The sequence below is a fragment of the Scardinius erythrophthalmus genome (assembly GCF_964197995.2).
Source record: "Scardinius erythrophthalmus genome assembly, chromosome: 10".
Classification (NCBI taxonomy): Eukaryota; Metazoa; Chordata; class Actinopteri; order Cypriniformes; family Leuciscidae; genus Scardinius; species Scardinius erythrophthalmus.
In genome coordinates this window covers 23922810-23943501 of record NC_138230.1, presented here as the reverse complement: position 1 = coordinate 23943501, position 20692 = coordinate 23922810, and the positions used below count along the sequence as shown (strand labels likewise).

At 44.4% G+C, this 20692-nt stretch overlaps 1 protein-coding gene across 1 annotated transcript in view; it reads left to right on the top strand.

Moving 5' to 3' along the window:
* Positions 1-20692, top strand: part of LOC308696899 (retinoic acid receptor beta-like) — a gene marked incomplete at both ends in the record, with an annotated part of 373837 nt that overhangs the window by 234119 nt on the left and 119026 nt on the right. The window contains one exon of the mRNA XM_081375840.1: positions 4001-4142. Within this exon, the coding sequence (XP_081231966.1) occupies positions 4001-4142 (142 nt within the window). The remainder of the gene's footprint in view (positions 1-4000; positions 4143-20692) is intronic.

The window sequence follows — 20692 nt, the reverse complement described above, 5'->3', positions numbered from 1 at the left end:
CAGCACTTATCTCCATATCTGGAGTGCTGGACAATCATCAAAGATCCTCACACTCACATAGAGCCAACATTATCTTGTCCATTAACCCCCTGAGGTCGACGGTATCGCTGGCGATACCAGCTCGCTTTTTTTTTTTATCAGTGTAAAAGAAACTCATAAATACTCTGTTGACTTTGATTTTCCATAGGAGTTTCATACATCAATCGATTCTGTTATATGTGTATTATTTTTGTGTATACTCACAATAAAAACAAAGTGTTGTGCTTTTCGCCAAATAAAGAAAAATAAACACGAAGCGAGTTCTGCCTTCTCTCTGTCCGTGTAGTCCATTCTGAAACGCGTCCGAAAATGAATCATAACTCAGCGAATACTTCTCACACAGACACGTGATATATCTTTATGAAGCTTGAAATCTCTTCTTTTAAATGAAGTAATTTATATAAAAAACAAATGTTTTCAACTCATGTAATCCGTTTGAAAGCAACGAGAGGTACCGTTTTTCCTTCTCCCTTCATTATCTCTAAATGAGCTGCGGCCGCCCCGCCCCCGGCGCGATTCACATGTAAATAGTTAGGTGATCTAGTATGCATCGCATACGCCCCCCGATCAATGCCATAAAAACACAGTTTCTTCATCAGACTTACTGATAGTTCATCGCGTTTTAAATATGGCAAGCTTCTCCAGCTTCTCCGCCCTTCAGATGATTCTGGACAGCGAGGAAGACTGCACCTTTTCCTCAGAGGAAGATGAAGACTCGGACGACGAACGGCAGCATTTTGAAGAGCGAATTGATCCCGCCGAGGACACAATTTCGGAGTAAGTTTTACTGTTATATAATTATTTTTCTGACAATTCAGACTATATCTGCTTAGTGTTGGCTAGCTTTTGGCATCTTACATGAAAGATTGCATAACAATGTATATGTATATGTATATGGTTTAAGGTTTTGGTTAAACTATCACACTGCTTATCATGCTTCAATACTGCCTTATGCACAGATGTTTGTGAATACAGGTGTAAATGTTTGAAATGTAGTGATGTGTCGTTCGCGAACGATCCGTTCATTGCGTGCGTCACTAAATGCATGCGGCCTTTATGGCTCATCAACAGATACTCACGGCGACGCTGTGATATTTCTCTGTCCTATGGACCATCAACAGATATATACATAGATGTGCGTCCATAACAATTAATTGCCCATCAGTTTGCTTTGGATAATGTATGCTAAATATATATATATATTTTTTTTTTTTAGGAATATGGCTGCAGCTAGCTCTCCTTCTCCAGAACACTCACAAAGGGGCACGCAGTTCAGTTCTCCGTATGATGGAGAATCTTCCTGAGTAAGTCCACAGACATAATATTTACAGATGAAATATAATTGTTTACATCATCATAGTATAAAAGTACATATTCTTGTGTGATATTACAAAAACTGTTGTCTTTTTTTATCCATGGCCATTAGTGATCGATAATGATAATAATACAGTGTCTTTGATTGTGTTATCAGTATGCTCACAGTGTGTTTTGTTTTGTTTTTTACAGATGTGACAATGAACTTGTCCAAGCACCTGTCCCGAAGAGAGCCAAGGCTAACCAGCAGGCAAGCAACAGGCAGTCCACTCTGGCATGGAAAACAGAGACTGATGTTGACATGGTTCCACAGACTGTGCGATTCCGTCCTGCACGAGAAACTGGACCGCAACTGAGCCCTGTAGACTCACATTCGCCCATGAGTGTATATAAACTATTTTTTTCAGAAAGTGCTGTCTCAACTCTGTGCCACAACACAGGAATTTACTGTGAGATACCTGCCTTTACTTTTGTTTATTGCTCACAATTGTTTTGTTTATAGCAGACTGATTAATTTATTTTGCTCACATTTGATTTGCTTAGAGCAAATTTAGAACATTTAGTTCCTCCACATAGAGGAATTACAATAAAACAGATTGAAAAACAAAACCTTTGAATCTCCTCTTCTTTGTTCAGGCACTTGATGGCCCATAAGCCACTGGAAGAGTGTATGTCACACCCCTGGTCTGAATCTCATTAATATTGATGGGCCATTGGGCCATTAATATTGATGGGCCACCCCTCCCATGCATAAACCTCTTCTGACAAAAAAACTGTTCAGAAAAGTTCAAATCAATGTACTGTTTTATGAGAACAATAAAGCAGGATGCTTTTCACATCATTTTGAAGCCAGAACTCGAAGCTACAAAATTCATTAGTCAAAAGTCTTATTTACACATATTTAGTATGTGTTTTGTGGTCTTATTTCTGCAACTTTCATTTACATTTTTTCCAATAACCACGCATAAACATTATTCTCTTAAAAATTCAAACATATACATGCATGTTGATCAGATATTTTGGTATCCCTGTTTGTGCTATATAGAGTGAATTTACACCTTTGCCATTAACATGTTTATAAATAACTGAAAAAAGCACAAATGTCAGAGCATGTCAGAACACCTCCAGGGCCCAGAAAACAGCTCAGACTCCAGAGGGTTAATCTGTGTCATTTACCTGCCACCTGTTGTAAGTCACCTGAGAACAGAAAAATCTACAGAAGGAACCTCAGCCAGGTGAGCAGCCAGATTTCAAAGAGTCAGAACACACAGTTCAACATAAGCCGCATTTCCACCGCAGGGACTTTCCCCAGGAACTTTGAACTTTGGGGTGGTACTCTGTGTGTTTCAACAGCAGGAAGCAGGGTCTAAATGAATTTCCGGGGATAAAAATTTTCCCCTCAGAAAGTCCCTGCTTGCGAGGTAGTATTTTTTCAAAGTTCAGGAACTTTCGGGGGTGGGACTTGAGCACTGAACATGCTGATTGGTTGAGTTCATGCCGCATTCTGATTGGTTGACTCCATGCAGCATTTAATTTCAACTACCATTTTTAAAAATCCGTTGCTGTGCGTGCAGTCCTATATCACTGCACTAATTTGCCTATTCTTCAAAGTACTTTAGACTGTGGTGGAAACAGAAAGCAACAGGTCTGGGGGGGAAAAGTTTTTGGGACAAATTATTCCAGGTAATTTCGATGGAAACGCGGCAGTCATCTGACATCTTTCTCTACAGCAGGGGGATCCCTGTAGCCTTGAGGGACATACTCCTAATTTGCATAGTAAAATTTTATTACGGTTCACACCTATCAATATTGAGATAATTGACATGGTTGCCAAGGTATCGTGGGTGGTTGCTACAATGGTTACTTGTTTACAGACTCAAGCCAAATCCAAGCCTGAGTCTACCCCAAATCTCAATAATATTCTAATATTTTTTTTCAAAGGCACTGTAACACACACAGGCTGTTTGACCTCAGCAACTAACTGATAGCACAGTAGTATATTCACAACAGCCTTGGCCTCAGCCTCAACACACTAGCTGAACATTACTATAAACAACCAATCATATTATCCATCAATGAGATGATTCAAGATGGAGCCGTGCATGGGAATGCTTTGAGTTGGCATCACCATAAATCATATATTTGCTTAGCCAACTGAAGAATGCAGGGAGATATTTGTGTTGCAGTGAGTAAAGCAGGAGACCCCTTTAGCAAGATCTGCGAGCGATATTCTCCAGAATGGAATTGTAATTGAGTGTTTTCTGCAGGAGACTGATATCTAGTTATCTGGTGCAGGGTGAGACAAATGGCGAGTCACATGATTTTTGTCAAGTGCCACATATGACTCCTGATCCATAAGTTCCTGACCACTGGATTAGACTCTGTTGTGTGTACTTAGTCTAACCCCCAGAACAATACCAGATCCCCTAAGACCCAGACCAAGACATACCAGGCCCAGACCAAGAGTTGGCCAAAATTTAGATGCAGAGCCATTTTATTTATTTGCAAATTCTCTATAACAACTTAGCTTGAGATAATTATCACCTTCAGTTCATTGGAGATAGTTTGTCAACCAGCTTTTCAGCAGGGTAGACCCATACCAAGATTTAGACCACAAAATCAAGTCTCTCTCTCTCTCTCTCCACAGGGTTTTTTTCGTAGAAGTATCCAGAAGAACATGGTGTACACATGTCACAGGGAGAAGAACTGTATTATCAACAAGGTGACTCGGAATCGCTGTCAATACTGCCGGCTGCAGAAGTGCTTCGCTGTAGGGATGTCTAAAGAGTGTGAGTGTTAAAAGCCTTTATCCTACACACACACAAACTTAAGCTCAGGAGTTTGTCCCTTCAACAGATACATATTATTTTTTCACACCTTTTTCTTCAACTTTCAAACTGTGGAGTTATCTGCAATTATATTATTCATTGTAAGTGATTCAGTAACAAAAAATATCACACTGTAATATGCAATTGTCACTAAAATGTTGTGCCCTTTGTCTTTGAGATTTATTTAAGAGCTTTAACTGTTTTGTCTTTTTTTATAGTCAGCATAACTCGACTGACAGCAGTTTTGTCAGAGGTGAGATGTGTTGGTAGCCCTGTTTAGTGCACTGTCCCGTATTGCTTTCCACCCCAATTTCCTATGACTCACCAATATAACCCAAATTATTTTGTGCATTGGCTATAACTAGGTGTAAAACATTTTGAGAACGGACTATTATAACATCCAGAATTAGAATTATCTTGTGACATTAAAGGGGTCCCGTTCAGAAATAAAAACAACAACTGAAATTTCTTTATAATCTCAATTGTTTCTCAATTGTTTTAATCTCATTAGATAACAATGAGATTAAATGCAGCACGTTACTGCTGTGAATAAGACCATGGCAATCTCGCATTTGTCATCTCTAGAGTTTCAAAAGAGACCTCAACAATGTCTCAAACTACCTTCTTCTTTTAGTCATTAAAGTTAATTTAGATTGGTTGCTTTGAAGCTATACCTACCAAAAAAACAGACAAGATTTATAGAGCGCACTATTGAGAATTTCTTACTGTAAAAAATGTATCCGTCCAATCATTTAATAACCATTAAACATAACTAAGAACATAACATTAAGGCATAAAACTGCAACATTTGTACAATAATTTTGTTCTGTGGTTATAAAACATAAAAAGAAAGGTGATTGTTTGAACCTGGATGATATTCTATATGGAATGAGTTTCTCAAAGGAATCTATATGTGATAATTTATTAGAGATACCTATTATCCCATTGAGTGGTTACTTAATTAAATCTGTATGTCTTCAATTGAAAATGTTCAAAAACAGTGTTACAGTTCAACAGGACTCCAGTGATTAGCTTTTTTCACTAGGAGTCACACTGTAAATTGTACCACTGTGGCAAGTTGTACACACCATTGCTTTAGATTCAGAATACCACCACTCAAGTCATCTGAAGCAGTTTGAATTTTACACATTATTACCGTGGTTTGATTGCATCAGCACTTTCCTGTTCAGGTCGACCTCACACTCTTATCCTTGGTGCAGGATAAGAGATTCCATGCTCTTCTTCTGAACAAAAAAGCGACAAATGCAGCAACATCACAGTGTTTTTTCTATTTCCTGTTTTTTAGATCATTGTATGCAATTGACTCACTGAAGTTGGAGAAGTACAGTAGTGGCCAAAAGTGATGTCTGGAGGAGATATTTGTTTTTAATGACCCTACAAGTTCAATTAAACCATCAAAATATGAGGAAAATATTTTATATATATTTTAAATATTTTAAATATGAGGGAAGAACAACACTGATTTTAAGATATTTATCTGACAAAATTATTTTGGCAAAAAGACAAACTACAGGGGTTTTTTTTACTATGCAAAAACATGCATAGAAAAACAAAAATCTTTCAAGAAAAAGCATACATTGACTACAACATAATCAGTTATTATTAATTTGTTTTATCTTGTTTTTGCATGTGTTCATAATTTCTTTATATGACAGCCTGGCCAAAAAGTATGTCCTCACAATTTGGCATGTTTCATTGCATTATCACAAATAAAACAATTGACTCCAAGCACAGCTACACAATATGCTTAAAACATCTTTTTTGGCCATTTGCCCAACAAATTTCATATTATGAAATAATAAAATATCTGTTTGTATGAATATCTGAGCATGCAATATATGAAAAGAAAGAACAGACCCTCTGCTTTTAAACAAAAAAAAAGTTTTATTCTGTTATATTCTATCTTCACGCATTTTTTTTTTTTTTTTATCAACACTTGAATGTGGGTAAGTTTCATAAAAAAGCAACATTTTGAGCAAAAAGCTGAGAAAATAGCATTTTTGTCAAAGACTACATCTAGATGGGATTCAGAACGATGATCAAAACACCCCCAAAGCTTGCACAGTCCCTATAGCACTTCCTGGGTCAACATTTATTTCAGTAACATTAGGACATTTTTATTTATATACTGTTTATGGCTGATTATCGCATTATTTTTAATATGCATCTGCTTACATATGAGATCGTTTTGATCTGGAGATACCGTACTCGTTCAGGAGATGCGTAATAGCGCCCCCTACCTTATAACAGTGATTACACAGAAAGCCGTAAAAACTCATTATTGGCAGGGAGGCATTTTCTCATAAATGACGAGTTAACTCATCAAAGAGTTAACAGAATTTTTATGATATTTGAATAAAGGGTGAAGATTTCAATTTTCCTAGGCTGGACCACTTTTGGCTACTACTGTAGGTGGCAGCTATCTATAGATGGACCTCAGCTGAAAGGCCTGTTACATGAAAATTCCGCACAAATAAAAATGTGTTTGCATGTGATTTTCAGACCAAAGCAAGTGTGAAAAAAAACCCAGCAGAATTAAATAAATTAAAAAAGGCACTTATTGTCACAGAGTCACCAGATCAGCCCACTCGTTCACTCTCCCGGGAATTCTGATTCACTGCACCTGCACTTCATCATCAACGCACACTATATAAAGACACTTCCCCTTCATTTCATTGTCTGGTCTCGCCCTTACCTGAACGTACAGACTCCTCTAGTCACCTGAAAACCCCTTACCTAAACTCCGTCCTCGAATCTCCGATTCCCGTCACCCGCTTCCTGTCTTCTGTCTCCTGTCATCAGCCTGCCGTATCCTGTCCCGCCATCTGCAAACAGATATCATTGTTTTCATCAAGCTAAGTTCATCATTCTGTTCTGATTCTCCATTGCATACTTACCAGTCTCATCTGCTGTGCCACTCCGTGCCTCTGTTCAATAAACATCAGTTTCAACCATTTACCTGTCTGCTTCTCTCTGTACCATGACAGAAGACCAGACCACATGCAGAGTCCCACGGAGACTGCAGCGGATCGCCCCACCGATCCGTTCGCAGAATTGGTTCATGCAGTTCGCCTTTCCCTTCTGCCCACCGCGTCAGACAACCCACCTACCGTTCCCACCGATGTCCTTCACACTGCACGCCAGTCACTCCTGCACTCCAAACCAACTGCTTCATCCGCTGCCTCTGCCAGTCGGCCCGACCAGCGACATTCACCGGAGAGGCGGAGGATTGCAGCGGGTTCCTGTTACAATCCTCCCTATACTTCGAGATTCAATCTCACCAGTTCACCAACGATCGCGCCCGAGTGGCCTTTGACATTTCCCTGCTATCTGAACGTGCACTACAGTGGGCTCAATCTCTATGGCAGTCCAACGCACCCGTCACTACTTCACTATCAGTCACTTTAAAGAAGTGTTTGTTCAAACAGCCTCGGATTTGTCAGTTCACGACCAGTTGTTCAACTGATTCAAGCCAATAACTCTGTCAGTGCATACGCCCTCCAGTTTCGCACACTAGCTGCCACCAGCGGCTGGAACGAGTCTGCACTTCTCACCACTTTCCATCAATGCTGACATCCGCCAGCTCATGGTTGTGTATGACGATGCTATGGGAAGAGATAACTTCATCCAAAAAAGTTTCTCAACGTCTCACAGCCTGTTCTCTCCTAAATCCCGCTGCATATCCTCTGCCCATGGCACCATCAGAGCACCTGAACCTTTGCAAGTGGATTCTTATCATCTCACACTGCCCTCATCGACTCTGGTTCCGCGGGGAACTTCATCTCAATCCAACTCCTCCAGAAACTGAACGTCCACAAGAAACGCTGCTCTTTTAGGATCTGAGAATCCACACCATCCAAGGAAAGCCACTGGGGTGTGGTAGAATCCGATCACCTCTCTCCCACACTGACGCTCCGCATCGGAAATTATGTTCAGTGTGCTGGAAGGATCCACCGCTGACCTCATTCTGGGACGCCCGTGGATGACACAACACCAACCGCACATCAACTGGGATACTGGGGAAGTTTTCGAATGGAGTGATGCCTGTTTCCAATCCTGCCTTTCTTCAGTCCAGAAATCATCCAAGCCTCGCCGTGTCCCATCTATCACTCCCACACTCTCCATCAACTCCACCACCATTGAGAGTCCGGAGGTGGATCACAAGGTGGAGATCCCTCCTGAATACTGGGCATTCCAGGATGTCTTTAGTAAGCGGTTGGCAACCCAGCTTCCACCACACCGGCCATGGGACTGTGCTATTGACCTGCTACCTGGGGCCACTCTACCGAAGTGTAGAGTGTATCCACTGTCCATCCCAGAGCAGAAGGCCATGGTGGAGTATATCCAGGAGGCACTTCAACAGCAGTTCATCTGACCATCAACATCCCCTGCCACTTCCAGTTTTTTCTTTGTGGCCAAGAAGGACGGAGGCTTGAGGCCGTGCATCAACTACCGACACCTCAACTCTCAAACAGTCAAGTACAGTTATCCATTTCCTCTGTTCCCGGCAGCTCTGGAACAACTCATATCTTCCAAGCTGGACCTCCGGAGTGCTTACAACCTCATTCGTATACGCTGAGGTGATGAGTGGAAGAGTGCTTTCGTCACTCCTTCAGGCCACTATGAATATCGAGTTATGCCGTACGGCCTGTCCAGCTCACCAGCAGTCTTCCAAAGCTATATGAATGAGGTTTTCCGAGAATTCCTTAACCGATTTGTCGTTGTCTACATTGATAACATCCTCATCTACTCCCGGAACCTGGCCGAACATTGCCTCCACGTAACGCAGGTCTTTGAGAAACTCTGCCATCACCATCTCTACCTCAAGCTGGAAAAATGCGAGTTCACACCACCTCTGTCCACTTCCTAGGGTACGTCATAGACCAACATGGCATCCAGATGGACCAGAGGAAGGTGGATACAATCCAAAACTGGCCTCAACCCACTAGTCAAGTCAAGTCATCTTCATTTATATAGCGCTTTTAACAATGTAGATTGTTTTAAAGCAGCTTTACAGAGATAAGCGTATAATTTAAGGTAACAGAGATTGTTTTGGCTTTATAGCGGTTCTTTAATAAAGTTATTTTCCAGCTAAAGTTAGTTTTGATTGATTTGCTTCCGTCGCAACGATCATTTGTTATTAAATTAGGGGCCGCTAAGACGATACCATTCTCCGCATACACAGACTTTAAACGCGAACCTGTGAGAAACGCTGATGGCGTTCACATGCGCATTTAGAAGTGGTTCTATACTTATGTGCGTTTGAATATATGTACGCAGGTTTGGAATTCCCTACAAGCCAAGCCTAAACAAAGTACTTGTCTTTCCTTATAAATTTTGATAAAGAATTTTATTTTATTTTGTCACTTCGGGGTAGGAACGCGAAACAAATTTTCCCGACAACGCCTTATCTGTAGAGTGGTAAAGGGATCCTCCATAGGGAAAGACTAGTTGGCACTTCAGCACGGCGTTGTCATCGGGTCCAGGCGAAAGTCCTTCATCAGATCAGGATACGACCTGGATCCGGCAGGCTGTGGGAAAACCTCGGGATAAACACAGACACTAAAATTAGCGTAGATGCCATTCTTCTCATGATGTAACGAGTACATCAGGATTTATGGGAAGTGTTCCCGGTTCTGGCTGACCTAATCTATGCAGCCTAACATTGAATTATAGAAGTCTATAATGTATTATGTGAATGCTAGGTCAAAGAGATGTGTCTTTAATCTGGCTTTGAACTGACAGAGTGTGTCTGCTTCCCGGACAGTGTTAGGAAGACTGTTCCAAAGTTTTGGTGCTAAAAAAGTTGGGGATGCTTAAATTGATTAATCGATTCACCAGTGCTATTGATCTGCATTACCAAACGTGGATGTTTTACACCAGAAACAAACACTGATGTACTATTTTATTTAATACTGTGAAGCTGCTTTGATACAATCTGTATTGTGAAAAGCGCTATATAAATAAAGTTGACTTGACTTGACTTAAATAGGAGGAGGATCTACCACCAGCAGTCGATTTTGATATTCTAGGTATTATTAACTGGCCGGAATTTTGAGATCGCAATAGACGTGAAGGACTATAATGCGTTAAGAGCTCGCTCAAGTACTGCGGAGCTAAACCATTTAGTGCTTTGTAAGTAATCAGCCGGGCTAATATGGTCATACTTCCTGGTTCTGGTAAGAACTCGAGCTGCTGCGTTTTGTACCAGCTGTAGTTTGTTTATTAAGTGTGCAGGGCAACCACCCAGTAGAGCATTACAATAATCTAGCCTTAAGGTCATGAACGCATGAACTAATTGTTCCGCATTTGTCAATGAGAGCATATGGCGTAATTTAGATATATTTTTAAGATGGAAAAATGCGGTTTTACAGATACTGGACACGTAACTTTCAAATGAAAGATTGGTATCAAAGAGCACACCCAGGTTCCTAACCGACGACGAAGACTTAACAGAGCAGCCATCAAGTGTTAGACAGTATTCTAGGTTATTACGTGAGGAAGTTTTTTGTCCAATAATTAGAATCTCTGTTTTTTTCAGAATTTAGAAGTAGGAAATTACGAGTCATCCAATTTTTTATATCAGCTATGCATTCCGTTAATTTTGTGAATTGATAAGTTTCGTTAGGTTTTGAAGAAATATACAGCTATATTTCTCAGCATTTCTCAGTATCGTCAGCATAAAAGTGGAAGCTAATTCCATGTTTCCTAATAATATCTCCTAATGGTAGCATGTACAGAGTGAACAGCAGCGGTCCTAGTACTGAGCCTTGTGGTACGCCATACTGAACTTGTGATCGATGAGACATCTCTTCATTTACTGCTACAAATTGATAACGGTCAGATAAGTATAATTTAAAACATGCTAGTGCAATTCCACTAATGCCAACATAATGTTCGAGTCTATTTAAAAGAATGTTGTGGTCAATGGTGTCAAATGCAGCACTAAGATCGAGTAACACTAATAGAGAAATACAACCACGATCGGATGATAAGAGCAAATCATTAGTGACTCTAATGAGAGCTGTCTCAGTACTATGGTACGGTCTAAATCCGGACTCGAAATCCTCGCAGATATCATTTCTTTCAATAAAGGAACACAGTTGTGAGGATACTGCCTTTTCTAATATCTTTGACAGAAAAGGTAGATTCGAGATCGGCCTGTAATTGACTAATTCTGTAGGATCAAGTTGCGGTTTTTTAACAAGCGGTTTAATCATAGCCATCTTAAAGTTTTTTGGTACGTATTCTAGAGACAAAGACGAATGAATGATATTAAGAAGAGGATGTATGACCTCTGGAAGCATCTCTTTCAGTAGCTTAGTCGGTATAGGGTCTAACATACATGTTGTCGATTTAGATGATTTAATAAGTTTAGTAAATTCTTCCTCTCCTATAGCAACGAATCAATCAAATTTTTCCTCAGGGAGACTACAATGCACTGCCTGATGTGCAACCTGGTCTCACAGGATTCCGTGAAATGTCCACGTGCCCTTAACTCAAAATCCGTGGAGCCATCACGGAATCGCCCCAAATTCCGTGATGCGGCCACGGATATTACTCCAATGCAAGTCAATGACACTGATCTTCCGTGGTCCGAATACGGATACCCGTTTCAATGACGGAGTACAGATCTCACTCAATCGACGTGCTTTGTCATTTGGAAACGCAACATTTGAAGTATTTGTGAACTTTTCCAACAACAAATGCTATAATGACGTTAACCTGACTGTTATTGAAGCTATTGCATTGTCCTGTCATCATAAAATTTCGGTTTGTTTCAGTTAGCCTAACCAAAGTCCCGTGGTGGCACCACGGACCTCAACAACCTGACCTCACTCATGGACGTTGTAATGTTGCTGGCTTGTTTAGGAACTTATAAGCTTTAGGTCGACTGTGTTGCAATGGCATGTAATTAACTTGACATTTTGTCTCGTCCTGTCATCATAAAATCCAGTTTGATGACGTTTTACACCTATTGCTCGCTTGGCTATAGTCAGATCTAAAATCTGTGGTAGGAGCACGGAGTGAGTCTGTGGTGAGACCACAGATAACTCCAACGCGCAAGTCAATGACACTCATCTTCCGTGGTCCACACACGGATACCCGTTTCAATGACAGAGAACAGATCTCACTCAATGGACGTGCTTTCTCATTTGGAAACACAACATTTTAAGTATTTATTTATTTTCCAACACCAAATACCACAAAGACTTTAACCTCTCTGTTATTGTAGCTATTGCATTGTCCAGCCATCATAAAAATTCAGTCTGATTCTGTTAGCCAAACTGAAGTCCCGTGATGGCACCACGGACCTCAACAACCTGACCTCACTCACTGGATGGTGTGATGTTGCTCACTTGTTTAGAGACTTGAAAGCTTTATGTCGACTGTGTTGCAATTTTGTCTTGTCCTGTCATCATAAAATCCAGTTTGATGGCGTTTTACACCTATCCCAGATAGCACACGTACGTCGGGCCGACGTTGGCCCGATGCACAAAGTTCCATCGGCACGATGTCGCTCAGAGATCGTTTGCTCATCGGCAATATGTCGCCTCGACGTCGGCCTTTGATCGCAAATGATCTCCGGCCGATGTTTGAACGATGCAAAGCTGTAAATCTTTTGCCAGCTCTGCATGGGTTTTATAGGACCTTTATTTATATAGGTCGGACCTTTCGGGCTACTCCTTACATTAGACACCATGCGCTGCTTTCATTGACGCACGCACTTACGAACACACACACACACACACACACACACACAAACACACACACACACACACATACAGAGCGGAGATCGCGCTGCAACACTCACTCAGCAGCACATAAACTGTAGTCAACATTGCCCCGAGACTTAAATTGATAAAATAGCTTTGATACTGAACACACATACTTGTTTTTGCTACGTCGTGGGGACTCATGACTAGAAGGGTACACGTGGGGACACCAATTTCTAAATACAATAAAGCCATAATTTTTACACAGAAGTGTCTGGGGGAATTTTTGAATCCCCAAAATCAACTTTTTTATCAGAAATTCTTAATTTTAGAAAGGTGAATATTTGTCAGGTTTTTCTATTCCGGTGGGGACCTGCCTATTGTGTATTACCCCAAACCACCACCGAGGGGCGCTATTATGAGTTATCTGTAGGTTATCTAGTTTTAATACAAATTTAAACCTGTACCAGTTTAACAATAAATATTAAGTTTGGATCATCATTAAAGAGTTGTTTGAAAGGGAGAATTGTCTATATTTTTATGGATTTTTACTTTATTTTACAATTTACTAATTCCCATAAACTCCTGTATTTGAATAGACCTTTTTTATGTATGTAAACAGTGACAACAGCCTCACCTCTCTTCCTGTTTAACAGGAATCTATTTTTCTTCAACTGAGAATGTGAAAAGGTCCACATTTTGATAAGACAGTCATGTTGTATGACAAGCAGGAAATGTTCACGGGTATCATTGTTTGCTGAATAATGATCTGTGCATACTGGAATCAACTCTGAATTAAAACACGAGCACATGCTGGCATTCAACAGGGTTGCAAGATATATTGCTATTTGTGTTTTTTCTTATTCGTCATCCTAAAAATTTGTCACGCACAGAAACCTATGAAACCCAATGAGTGCGATGTCTATTTATGCATTGCGGGATAATTCACAAAACAATACAAAATGGAATCTTTAAGGAGTGAGGATGATTTTGTTGTCCTCTCTCTTCTTAAAAAGAGAAAAAGAAAGAGGAAATATAGAGTCCATCCAACAATCCTGAGATCGTAGAGAGGAAGAAGAGTTTACTGCGGGATTATCCCTAACGATTCAAGATTTACTTCAGGATGTCAGCAGCTCAGTTTGAAGCTTTGCTAGCGAGACTGGAGACACATATTAAAAACAAGACCACCAAGTTGTTTGATCCTGAATAGTTCTAGATTTTGGCGTTCAATTGTACGGTGGCTGTGAATTGTCAAAACACTTCTAAAATACTTGCTATGGATGTGAAAAAGCAGAAAAATTGAGACGGAAATTGAAAGTTTCGCAGGCAGTGTGTAAATGTGATAGACACAAAGTGTCACATTCACCGTCTATCTTCCTCATCTGTGTGTGCACTACACTTTAGGGCTGAACGATATGGACAAAATTTCATATCTCGATTTTCATGCCAGATATCTCGATATCAATACAATACGATATGACTACGTAAGTACTAAAAAAAACAATACATTTAGAGTTTGTAAAATACACACTGATGTCTATGGAAGAGGTAATAATAATCCTTTCCATTATAATTCGACACGTTTTATTCATGTCAGATACACATTGTGTAAGTAACTTCAATGTTTACTCTATTCTATTCCCAGTTCACCAGCCACTTACTTTTCAGTATTTCGGGAGAAGTGGATGAATTCACGTGTTGTAAACATAGAGGTTGTCAATCCAACAGATCCGATTCTCTGAACTGCGTCTGCGGCACAAACTAACACGGCGGCGCCCATCGCGCATACAGCTCAACTAACGCGATCGTTATAAAGGTGTTTAAACAACAATATACTTCCACTTGCATGTATTTGACAATCGGAATATCAGATATTTTATGCCATAGCTAACACATTTATATTCTGAATAAAAAAGGAAAAATTACATTAAAGCAGATCATCATTCATTCAGCGCTGTTGCTGCTGCGGTGTGTCACGTGACAAGCAATGACGCGTCACCATGGAAAAGCCACCCCCCCTCTCACAATATAGTTCCCATGTCCCTGGTAGTGTGCGCGCGCTGGCTTTAGCGGTGCATTCAAGGGCATTCGTAAAACTGATGTTTGTTGTGACTGCCAGAGTTGTATGCAGGGCGAGCGCGGAGAGGGGAAATCTATATCGTCTATATCGTTGCTTTTTTCGCTAGTAATATCTTGAAAGTTCATATCTAGATTTAGATACGATAACGATATATTGTTCAGCCCTACTACACTTCCCATCATCCTCCTTGGCACACCTGCACTCTATCAGTCATCATCATCATCACCTGCACTCCCTCGTTAACAAGCCCTATATATTCAGCACTCTCCCTTCACTCCTCGTCTGGTCTCGTCTCATGTTAATACAAGACACAAAGACTCCCTTCCTACAAGACTTAACCTACCTGCATAATCACCGTTGATCCCGATCCTCTTCAGCCAGTCTTCATTCCGTCATCAGAAATTTCATCATCTTCATCTGGATAAGAGAGAGAGAGAGAATTGGTTACCATTCAGTTAAGCTTCATCTGATTCTCTACTTCCTGTTTTACTCACCATTCACGCTGTGACCGATCCATTCTGCTATTAAAATATCAAACTTACCATCTTGCCTGCTTCGTGTGTACGAAACCTGACAGAAGACCAGACCCAAAATGCAGAGCTCCACGGAAACCCTGTGTTCCATTTTTCAAGATGGCAGGTCTATAGAAGCATACATGGAGGAATTTCTGCTCTACAGCCACCTTTCCACCTGTAGTGAGGTTCAATTAATGGACTTGTTTTGCAGTGGGTTAGACAGAGCCCAGCACAGAGCCCTCTTCATCGCTGGTCCCGTCTAGCGCAGAGCCCTCTTCATCGCTGGTCCCGTCCATCACAGAGCCCTCTTCATCGCTGGTCCCGTCCAGCACAGAGCCCTCTTCATCGCAGGTCCCGTCCAGCTCAAAGCCCTCATCACTGGTCCTGCCCAGCACAAAGCCCTCTTCACCGCTGGTCCAGTCCAGCACAGAGCCCTCTTCATCGCTGGTCCCGTCCAGCACAGAGCCCTCTTCATCGCAGGTCCCGTCCAGCACAGAGCCCTCTTCATCGCTGGTCCCGTCCAGCACAGAGCCCTCTTCATCGCTGGTCCCGTCCAGCTCAAAGCCCTCATCACTGGTCCTGCCCAGCACAGAGCCCTCTTCATCGCTGGTCCCGTCCAGCACAGAGCCCTCTTCATCGCTGGTCCCGTCCAGCACAGAGCCCTCTTCATCGCTGGTCCCGTCCAGCTCAAAGCCCTCATCACTGGTCCTGCCCAGCACAAAGCCCTCTTTACCGCTGGTCCAGTCCAGCACAGAGCCCTCTTCATCGCTGGTCCCGTCCAGCACAGAGCCCTCCTTATCGCTGGTCCAGTCCAGCACAGAGCCCTCTTCATCGCTGGTCCCGTCCAGCACAGAGCCCTCTTCATCGCTGGTCCAGTCCAGCACAGAGCCCTCTTCACCGCTGGTCCCGTCCAGCTCAAAGCCCTCTACATCGCTGGTCCCGTCCAGCTCAAAGCCCTCATCACTGGTCCTGCCCAGCACAGAGCCCTCTTCACCGCTGGTCCAGTCCAGCACAGAGCCCTCTTCATCGCTGGTCCCGTCCAGCACAGAGCCCTCCTTATCGCTGGTCCAGTCCAGCACAGAGCCCTCTTCATCGCTGGTCCCGTCCAGCACAGAGCCCTCTTCATCGCTGGTCCCGTCCAGCACAAAGCCCTCTTCATCGCTGGTCCAGTCCAGCACAGAGCCCTCTTCTTCGCTGGTCCAGTCCAGCACAGAGCCCTCTTCTTCGCTGGTCCCGTCCAGCACAGAGCCCTCTTCATCGCTGGTCCAGTCCAGCACAGAGCCCTCTTCTTCGCTGGTCCAGTCCAGCACAGAGCCCTCTTCATCGCTGGTCCCGTCCAGCACAGAGCCCTCTTCATCGCTGGTCCAGTCCAGCACAGAGCCCTCTTCATCGCTGGTCCCGTCCAGCACAGAGCCCTCTTCATCGCTGGTCCAGTCCAGCACAGAGCCCTCTTCATCGCTGGTCCCGTCCAGCACAGAGCCCTCTTCATCGCTGGTCCAGTCCAGCACAGAGCCCTCTTCATCGCTGGTCCTGTCCAGCTCAAAGCCCTCTACATCGCTGGTCCCGTCCAGCTCAAAGCCCTCATCACTGGTCCTGCCCAGCACAAAGCCCTCTTCACCGCTGGTCCAGTCCAGCACAGAGCCCTCTTCATCGCTGGTCCCGTCCAGCACAGAGCCCTCTTCACCGCTGGTCCTGTCCAGCACAGAACCTTCACCGCTGGTCCAGTCCAGCACAGAGCCCTCTTCATCGCTGGTCCCGTCCAGCACAGAGCCCTCTTCATCGCTGGTCCAGTCCAGCACAGAGCCCTCTTCATCGCTGGTCCCGTCCAGCACAGAGCCCTCCTTATCGCTGGTCCAGTCCAGCACAGAGCCCTCTTCATCGCTGGTCCCGTCCAGCACAGAGCCCTCTTCATCGCTGGTCCAGTCCAGCACAGAGCCCTCTTCACCGCTGGTCCCGTCCAGCACAGAACCTTCACCGCTGGTCCAGTCCAGCACAGAGCCTTCTCCGCTGGTCCCGTCCAGCAGAGAGCCCTCTTCATCGCTGGTCCAGTCCAGCACAGAGCCCTCTTCATCGCTGGTCCCGTCCAGCACAGAGCCCTCCTTATCGCTGGTCCAGTCCAGCACAGAGCCCTCTTCATCGCTGGTCCCGTCCAGCACAGAGCCCTCTTCATCGCTGGTCCAGTCCAGCACAGAGCCCTCTTCATCGCTGGTCCCGTCCAGCACAGAGCCCTCTTCACCGCTGGTCCCGTCCAGCACAGAGCCTTCACCGCTGGTCCAGTCCAGCACAGAGCCTTCTCCGCTGGTCCCGTCCAGCACAAAGCCCTCTTCACCGCTGGTCCCGTCTAGCACAGAGCCTTCTCCGCTGGTCCCGTCCAGCGCAGAGCCCTCTTCATCGCTGGTCCCGTCCATCACAGAGCCCTCTTCATCGCTGGTCCCGTCCATCACAGAGCCCTCTTCATCGCTGGTCCCGTCCAGCACAGAGCCCTCTCCATCGCAGGTCCCGTCCAGCACAGAGCCCTCATCACTGGTCCTGCCCAGCACAAAGCCCTCTTCACCGCTGGTCCAGTCCAGCACAGAGCCCTCTTCATCGCTGGTCCCGTTCAGCACAGAGCCCTCTTCATCGCTGGTCCCGTCCAGCACAGAGCCCTCTTCATCGCTGGTCCCGTCCAGCACAGAGCCCTCTTCATCGCTGGTCCCGTCCAGCACAGAGCCCTCTTCATCGCAGGTCCCGTCCAGCACAGAGCCCTCTTCATCGCTGGTCCCGTCCAGCGCAGAGCCCTCTTCATCGCTGGTCCCATCCAGCACAGAGCCCTCTTCATCGCTGGTCCCGTCCAGCACAGAGCCCTCTTCATCGCTGGTCCCGTCCAGCTCAAAGCCCTCATCACTGGTCCTGCCCAGCACAAAGCCCTCATCACTGGTCCTGCCCAGCACAGAACCTTCACCGCTGGTCCAGTCCAGCACAGAGCCTTCTCCGCTGGTCCCGTCCAGCAGAGAGCCCTCTTCATCGCTGGTCCAGTCCAGCACAGAGCCCTCTTCATCGCTGGTCCCGTCCAGCACAGAGCCCTCTTCGCCGCTGGTCCTGCCCAGCTCGGAGCCCTCTTCGCCGCTGGTCCTGAGTAGGGGGGGGCATTAAGCCTCCACCGCCATGGCCACCCGAAGGGTCCTCTCCGCCATGGCCACCTCCTCAGCCTGCTTCACCATGGCCGCCCAAATGGAGGTCTCCGCCAGGACCGCCCGAGGGGTGGTCTCCTACTCCGCCATGGCCCCCTGACCAGTCTGCTCCGCCATGGCCGTCTGGACCATCCTTGAGTCCGTCCATTCTACACCCGGTCCACCTCCCCATCACGGACTCCAGGATGCCCACCCCCCCTCCCGCGTTTCTGCTGCTTTCGGTGCGGGAGTAATGTCACATCCACCGTCTGTCTTCCTCATCTGTGTGTGCACTACACTTCCCATCATCCTCCTTGGCACACCTGCACTCTATCAGCCATCATCATCATCACCTGCACTCCCTCGTTAACAAGCCCTATATATTTACATTTACATTAAGTCATTTAGCAGACGCTTTTATCCGAAGCGACTTACAAATTAGGACTAAATTAAGCGAGTCATCATGAGGAGGCAAAAACAACACAAGAAGTGCTCAAAACACAAAGTTCAGGCATTATTCAGAGTATCATAAGCCCGATAAGTGAGGTTTTAAAGGGAAAGGGAAGGTTAGGGATGTAGACTCGTAGGAGTGAGTGAAGGTAGGAGGGAGCTGAGCCTGTGATAGATCTGTAAGCAAGCGTCAATGCCTTGAACTTGATGCGAGCAGCGAGAGGTAGCCAGTGCAGAGAGATGAACAGAGGAGTGACGTGTTGAAGACAAGACGAGCTGCAACATTCTGGATCATCTGTAGGGGTTTGGTTGCACATGATGGAAGTCCAGCCAGAAGAGCATTGCAGTGATCAAGCCTAGAAATGACCAGGGCCTGGACGAGGAGTTGTGTTGCATGCTCAGTTAGGAAAGGCCTGATCTTCCTGATGTTGTGCAGTGCAAACCTGCATGATCGAGCTGTCTTTGAAATGTGATCTGTGAAGGTCAGCTGGTCATCAAACGTTACTCCAAGGTTTCTGACCGACCTTGATGGGGTGATTGATGATGAATCTAGCTGGATAGTGAAGTCGTGCTGTAGAGATGGATTGGCAGGGAGGACGAGAAGCTCAGTCTTTGCCAGGTTGAGCTGCAGGTGATGTTCCTTCATCCACGTCGAGATGTCCGCCAGGCAGCTTGAGATCCGTGCAGCTACTGTGGGATCATCTGGTTGAAACGAGAGGAAGAGCTGTGTGTCATCAGCATAGCAGTGGTAGGAGAAACCGTGAGCCTGTATGATGTGTCCCAGTGATGTAGTGTAGATGGAGAAGAGGAGGGGACCAAGAACTGAACCCTGAGGAACCCCTGTGGTCAGTTGATGTGCTCTGGATACCTCGCCTCTTCATGTGACCCTGAAGGACCGACCTGTGAGATAGGACTCAAACCAGTGGAGTGAAGTTCCTGTGATGCCCAGTGATGAGAAGCTGGATATAAGGATCTGATGATTCACAGTGTCAAAGGCAGCAGAAAGATCCAGGAGATCCAGGATCCAGATCCATATATTCAGCACTCTCCCTTCACTCCTCGTCTGGTCTCGTCTCATGTTAATACAAGACACAAAGACTCCTTTTCTACAAGACTTAACCTACCTGCATACTCACCGTTGATCCCGATCCTCTTCAGCCAGTCTTCATTCCGTCATCAGAAATTTCATCATCTTCATCTGGATAAGAGAGAGAGAGAGACCTTGGTTACCATTCAGTTAAGCTTCATCTGATTCTCTACTTCCTGTTTTACTCACCATTCACGCTGTGACCGATCCATTCTGCTATTAAAATATCAAACTTACCATCTTGCCTGCTTCGTTTGTACGAAACCTGACACAAAGTGAGGTCGTATATTTTTTAATGAGCGAGAATTTTGGACTCAGTGTGTAAGGACTTTAAGCTGTCTTTTTTTTAAACCCTTAAACTCAACACAAAACTATCTGTCTGTATTATCTATCAATCTGTCATCTGTATGTCTTTATATCTGTCTGTCTATCCATCTATCCAAGTTTTTTTTTATGCAAATGTGCCACAGTTTTGGACCACACTTCCCCAAG